The sequence below is a fragment of the Lactuca saligna genome, chromosome 5, assembly GCF_052625555.1.
Source record: "Lactuca saligna cultivar CGN05327 chromosome 5, ASM5262555v1, whole genome shotgun sequence".
Classification (NCBI taxonomy): domain Eukaryota; kingdom Viridiplantae; phylum Streptophyta; class Magnoliopsida; order Asterales; family Asteraceae; genus Lactuca; species Lactuca saligna.
In genome coordinates, this window is record NC_136421.1 from 167,107,034 (window position 1) to 167,113,848 (window position 6,815).

The 6,815-nt window shown below is 36.3% G+C and overlaps 1 protein-coding gene across 1 annotated transcript; it reads right to left on the reverse strand.

The window, feature by feature from the left end:
- Positions 1-1,253: 1,253 nt before the first annotated feature.
- LOC145045932 (uncharacterized) lies at positions 1,254-1,819 on the reverse strand. Its single transcript, XM_078994221.1, has 2 exons — positions 1,740-1,819; positions 1,254-1,644 (listed from the first exon to the last, which is right to left on the reverse strand). The coding sequence occupies exons 1-2, from the start codon at positions 1,817-1,819 to the stop codon at positions 1,254-1,256; spliced, it is 471 nt and encodes a 156-aa protein (XP_078850347.1).
- Between the last annotated feature and the right edge of the window lie 4,996 nt (positions 1,820-6,815).

Below are 6,815 nucleotides of genomic sequence, written 5' to 3' on the forward strand. Positions count from 1 at the left end.
AAGGTCCCATGATCACAATGATCTCCTTCGATTACCATATTTGATTCAATCATATGTATATATGTATAATGCAGACTAGAATCAAGTGTTGGTAGTTTCTCAAGCACATGATTTTTGTCTACAATATACATATATTTCTTATTTTCAATGGTCACAGTCTTTGTGTCATATCCTTTGAAATATATATCATTGAAACTTAATAAGTTTATATTAGACTTTGGAGAAAATAAGGCATTTTCTATACAAAAGCGTATACCATTTGGTAATATAAAATGGGCTTTCCTGGTTCCCTCTATCAAGTCTGCAGGACCTGATATTGTATGTATGATTGTTTTTGTTGGTACTAATTTTGAAAAATATTTCTTTGATTTCAGAATAGTATGTGTACTACCACTATCTTCTATACAAAGATCTCCAATCTTTTCTTGGTGTTGTGCTCCAGTTGGACTCATATTAAACTTCACATATGAAAGGAATAATAAGTGAATAAACATAATCATAATTTTTATTAAAAAGAAAGTTCATTTATTGCAGGAAAGACATTACATGAAAAACAAACGAAGGAAAAACAGTTTTACTAGAACAATAATAGATTTTTTTTTACTTTATGTCTTCCATGTCATTGCAGAAATCAACAACATTTAGCGAAGTGAATTCAACATTATCAATGAGGTTTGATTCTTTTCATTTTCCTTTAATGGACTCTTGATAAAGTTGACAAAGATGTGCAGGTGTGCGACAGGTCCTTGACCAATGGCATGTGCTACCACATCTATAACATGAACCATCAGATTTTTGTGATGTCCCAGTGTCATGCCTTGACACTTTGGTCTTATCTTGTATGTGGACATTGTTTCTTTGTGAATATTGGTAATTATTTCTTTTCTGGCCACGACTACAATTATTACCTTGTCCACGACCAGAATTATGGTTCTGATCATGGCTTTGGTTTCGATAAAATAGCCACGGCCTCGTCCTCGACCACGACCACGCCCTCGTCCACATGTATTGTTTTGATGACCATCAATATTTGTAGCATTTGCTTCAGGAAGTGCTACTAATCCCGTTGGACGAGATTCATGATTTTTCATCAAGAGTTCATTGTTTTACTCTGCAACGAGCAAACATGCATTCAGTTCAGAATATCTTGTGAAATTGTGCATCCGATATTGTTGCATCAAGGTAATGTTTGTTGCATGAAATGTGGAGTAAGTTTTCTCCAACATATATTCGTCAGTAACTTCTTGTCCACATTACTTGAGTTGTGAACATATTCTGAACAAAGCTGAGTTGTATTCATTTACGTTTTTGAAGTCTTGAAACCTCAGTGTTCTCCATTCATCTCTAGCATTTGGAAGTATAACTTCCTTTTGATGATCAAATCTTTCTTTCAAAATATTCCAGAGAATACTTGGATCGGTAGCATCAAGATATTCAAATCTCAACATTTCATCAATATGCTTATAAAGGAAAACTTGTGCTTTTGCTTTGTCTTGTGCCAAACAATTATTAAATTCATATATAGCATTTGAGATTCCCATGGACTCAAGATGCATTTTTACATCTATCATCCATGGCACATAGTTTTTCTCACTAACTTCAAGTGCTGCAAACTCGAGCTTTGCAATGTTGGACATAATGTAACTATAAATTTTAAACAAAATAAAAATTAAAATGAAAATCCATTTATTTCAATAAATATTACACAAAAAAGAAGCGGTAAAGCTAACATTGCATACAAGCCTAAAAGTAGATGAAATTCCATATTATCTTTGATGTTAAGGATTGGGATGAAAAGTAACATGACAACTATAGTCATGATTATCACAATAGGATGAATCATCTTGAAGCTTGATTTTTTGAAATTGATTTGTTTGATAGAAGAGAGAAATATTTGTTGTGGTAAAATAAACAGGGTAAAGATGTTTATTTATGGTAAAAAAAATATAGTCTTTGTTTTTGTTGTTTATAACCGTTATATATAAATATATATATATATATATATATATATATATATATATATATATATATATATATATATATTTCTGTTGTGTATACATGTATATGTATTTTATAAATAATTTAATAAGATTTATAAGTAATACATAATTTTACTTTGTATAATTTTACTAATTAGATACATTAATAAATATTAGTAAATGTTAAAATAAAATTATGAAGACTATCTAAAATAAAAATAAACATCGACATGTATAAATAAATATAAATTAAATGTTAGTATACATAAATAAAAGTTAGTTGCATAATATAAATGTTAGTATTCATAAATAAAAGTTAGTTTCATAATGTAAATGTTAGTATGCATAAAAATTAGAATACATAAAGAAATATTAGTATAAGAAATAAAAATTGTTAGTAGTCCATAATGTATAAGTTTTATTAATTCATTAGTATCATCATTATTTTAATATGATGGATGTTTTATAATTAATAGTGTTTTTACTAAGTAATACATACCTTGATTGTGACATCCCCAAAATCACGGCCAGAAAAGACCGATTTTGTTTATGCTTTATAAAAATCAGAGTACTTCATTTTATAAAAAGGTTGCGGAATTTGTTCCCAGAAAAACATGGTAAATACGTTATTAAAACATTTTCGAAGAAACGTATTTATTTCATTTTAAAACATTTGGGATGTCATCGTTAATACAGGAACATAAGCATAAACAGAACTTACAATTATTCACACTAGTGGTCTACATCTCTTTAAATCTCTCAGTGTAATGTCACTTCATATCAACACCTGTGGTATAAATAAACTGAGTGGGTCAGGTTGGGAAACCTGGTGAGCACATAGGGATTTCAATCCCACAATGTTATACCATATATATAGTTTAAAATTCACAAAATATACAATTTCACCATATATATATATAAACAACTCTTATCCACCCCGTCGATCCTCGCAACGAGGCTATCCATACTCTCGGACCTAAGATTAGTCGTTTTACCTACTCCATACTCTCGGATCAGAAATGAACGAATTTACCAAATCCATACTCTCGGACTAGGGACGAATGACTAATCCATACTCTCGGATTAAAGATGAATGATTATGCCTAATCCATACTCTCGGACTAGGGACAATAGCAAATCCATACTCTCGGATTAACGACGAATGATTATGCCTAATCCATATTCTCGGACTAGGGACAATGACTATGTCTAATCCATACTCCCGGATAAGTGACATATACTAACTTCTATTCTCTGAGTTTAACTCACTTGTACTCGTAAGAATATACTACCCAATATTCCTCATATTTAATTTAGGTCTACTCTTTATCCTAAATTATCAAATATAATCAGGTATGTTCTTTAACACGAATTTCAAGCAACATCAATTAACTCGCACATAAACATATAATTAATACTTCAATCAATACTTATATTAAAATCATGTTCATGAAAGGGACTATGCACTCACCTGAGAAGGTGGTGACTCGGTACTCGGACAGCGCTTCGTTTACTTTAAAATAATTTCCTTCGACGAAACCTAGTATTATCACCAATAGATTTTAGTCTATTATTCGTCGAGACTAATTAATAGTCTAGCTATTATTACTATTATATAAGCGTTAAAAAAATACTTATATAACCCATAATAATAGCCCAAGTATTTATTATATGTTCTTAATAACGTTCATATAATTAAATAAAAACTATATTAAAAATAGCGTAGACGTAGCTCACTTACAGCGGGTTTTATAGAAAACCAGGCTTTGCTTGGAGCAGCGTTTCCGAGCCGAAAATCTCTTCTTCTCGGAGCCGTCGAGCACTCCGGGGCTTCCGCCTCGTGCTAGGGAGGTTCCCTAGGCTTTTCGGGGGATTTCGGGGCTAGAGAGAGGTTCTAGAGAGAGAGTAAAGAGAAGAAAGAATGGGAAAGGTGTGAAGAAAATGAGGGTGGGAGAGGTGGTATTTATAGGGTGAAAATGGATGAACTTGGTGCCACATGTCACCATCTAGTGGCAAGACTTTGGGAGAAAGCAATGGCCAAGATTGTGCCACATCACCCATTTTCGCACAACACACTTCCGACTTCTAAAATCCGTAACTTTCACATACGACCTCCGTTTTTGACGTTCTTTATATCCACGCGTAGGTAAAAATAATATCTACAACTTTCATTTTGACTCCGTCGGCTAATTCTCGACCGATCTTAAATTTAACAGTACGAGGCGTTTAGACTGTTAAATTACCGCGAAGAATTCGTAACTCCTTCATACGGACTCCGTTTTCGTCTGTCTTTTTACCGTTGAGTTCCTATTAATGAGATCTTCAACTCTCATTTATTTCACGTAAGCCAAAAACCGCTCGAACTAAAATTCGAGTTTCGGGCTGTACACTGCTAAGCCGAATCTTAGAAAAATCATAACTTCCTCATACGAAGTCAGATTTGGGCGTTCTTTTTATCGACGCTCTTAGTTTAACATATTCTACGACTTTTGTTTAGATTGATAAGGCTAAAAAGTCTTCTATCGTAAATTCACTATTTACGTCTTCCGGTGTTGTGCCGGTTTTGCCGTAAAACTTCGGCGGGCCATAACTTCTTCGTTATAACTCAGATTTCGGCGTTCTTTATATGTACGGAAACCTTGTGACATATTATAAAACTTGGTTAAGACTATTCATTCTAAATAATCTTTTGTCGAAAAGTCATTTTTGACCCCCATTGCCTCTAAATTGACTAGCCCGGATCTGCGGGCGTTACAATTATCTCCCCCTTAGGATGATTACGTCCCGGAATCATCAACGAAACAAGGATCGTATAATGACTCCATACGTCATCTCTTCATCCTAGGTAATAATTATAACTTCTTTATTCCTTCAAGTCTATCTCTTAGACTTATTGACTGTAAGCAATACTTGATCGTGCACCTGCTCTCTACCTCATATTAGACTCCAAATTATGACCTATCATCATGTGATGTACGTTTAGACTTAGGTCTCTTAAATTCTAAAACAGACTAAGCCTTCCTTCATGTTCTAATGTGATATAATCATACTTTAACATGTAGCATTTCTAGCTACCAACGAGCGCGATACTTCTATTGACCGCTTTGATTATTAATCGTTTGGTTTAAGTCGGACGCTATATCAAACTTGGTTCTCTGAACCACGTAACCTACTCATCGTAGTCGGACTCAAGGTGATATGACCACTAGGGTCGGGATAACAACAATCTTCTTAGTCATTACCGAAACAATGGTAACGGCATACTTGAATAAAACGAAATCAATTACTGGCTTCTTGGTAACCTTGTGACTTTCCCTGATCCAAGTGTGAGTCCTGTGCTTCCGGTAGTATAGGCCTCTACTACCATTCACACCTACTCATACTCGTCCCAAGTATTGTCCCGCAGTTTTTCCAAGTCACCATACAAGAAAACCATACAACAACTTAACATATCAGATAACAAAACAAAGGTTTTATATTATTTCTTGAAACTGTTACATAGGTGTTCAAGTTCACCCTAGACTATGCCTCTAACGGGCTACATCGTGAGGTACTATCTACACGATTACTCCATAACTCGATCTTCGGATGCCAAGCCTTCACTCTTGAATCCTTGCATTGTCATCTGCTTCGTCAAGGATCATTTGAAATGCTCTCGCCTTTGGCTTTGGTGGTACATTTGGCTTTGTAGCCCCTTCTCTCTTTGGGCAGTCTTGTTTGAAGTGTCCTTCTTCTCTACACTTAAAGCAGACTTCTCTCTTGGTTGTGCATTCGCTGGCGTAATGACCAGTCTTCCCGCATTTAAAGCATGTCGTATATTTAGAGCATTTCCCGATGTGCTTCTTTCTACACTTGTCACACCATTGCGTTCCTTCTTCAAACTTCGAGAATTTTCTCTTCTCGCTGGACCTTGAAGATCCTTCAAACTTTCTCTTCTCGCCAACCTCCATCTTGCTGGAGGCTCTTCCCTTGATCATATCTTCGACAGACTTGGCAGCCCAGATAGCTGCCTCTAGAGTAGGTGCTTGACGCACTGGCACCGCGTACTCCCATGGAAGTCCTTTTGCGTACTTGTCGATTTTCGTCAGCTCATCCGGAACAAGACGCAAGGTGAACTCCATCTTCTCTGTGAAGTTGTTGGTGTATTCATCGATTGACATGCTTCCCTTCTTCAGGGTTAGAAACTGGTTCTCTAGCTCAAGCAGGTTTTGAGCTGAGCAGTACTTTCGTTTGAATTGCACCAGAAATTCTGCCCATGTCAGTTGCAGAGGCTTATTAGGGCTCAGAGTCTTCCCCAAGGTATTCCACCAACGTACAGCGCCTCCTCGAAACTAACGCACTGCAAATGTGGTATGTAGCTTCCCTCTACAACCGCATGTCATGAAGGCTAACTCCATCTCCGAGATCCAATCCATGACCCCTATCGGATCCTCCTTTCCAGTGAAAGTCGATGGCTTGCAAGTCAGAAAATCCTTGTACTTGCATCCATTCCTCTCGACCTTGTCATCTTGGTTGTTTTGTCGAACTATTGGTGGGTTGACTTGACCAACAATCCCACTGTAGTTTCCTTCCTCAGTCTGCCCTTCGTTCAACTCGGGCTGTTCGATCTGAATAGTGGCTTCCTCACGATTTTGCTGGAGCAAACGTCTAGTTTCCTCCATTTGACGATCCAACATCGCTTGGATCATCGCTTGCACTCCGGCCATTGTGACTGACTCAGGGGCGGCTTCCATCACCGGTATTTGCTCAATCACTGGGGGTTGGTTTCTGTTCCCATTTGCATTCACGTTTCCGCTACGGGTTCTTTCCATCTTGATCTATACACCGAATAAGGTG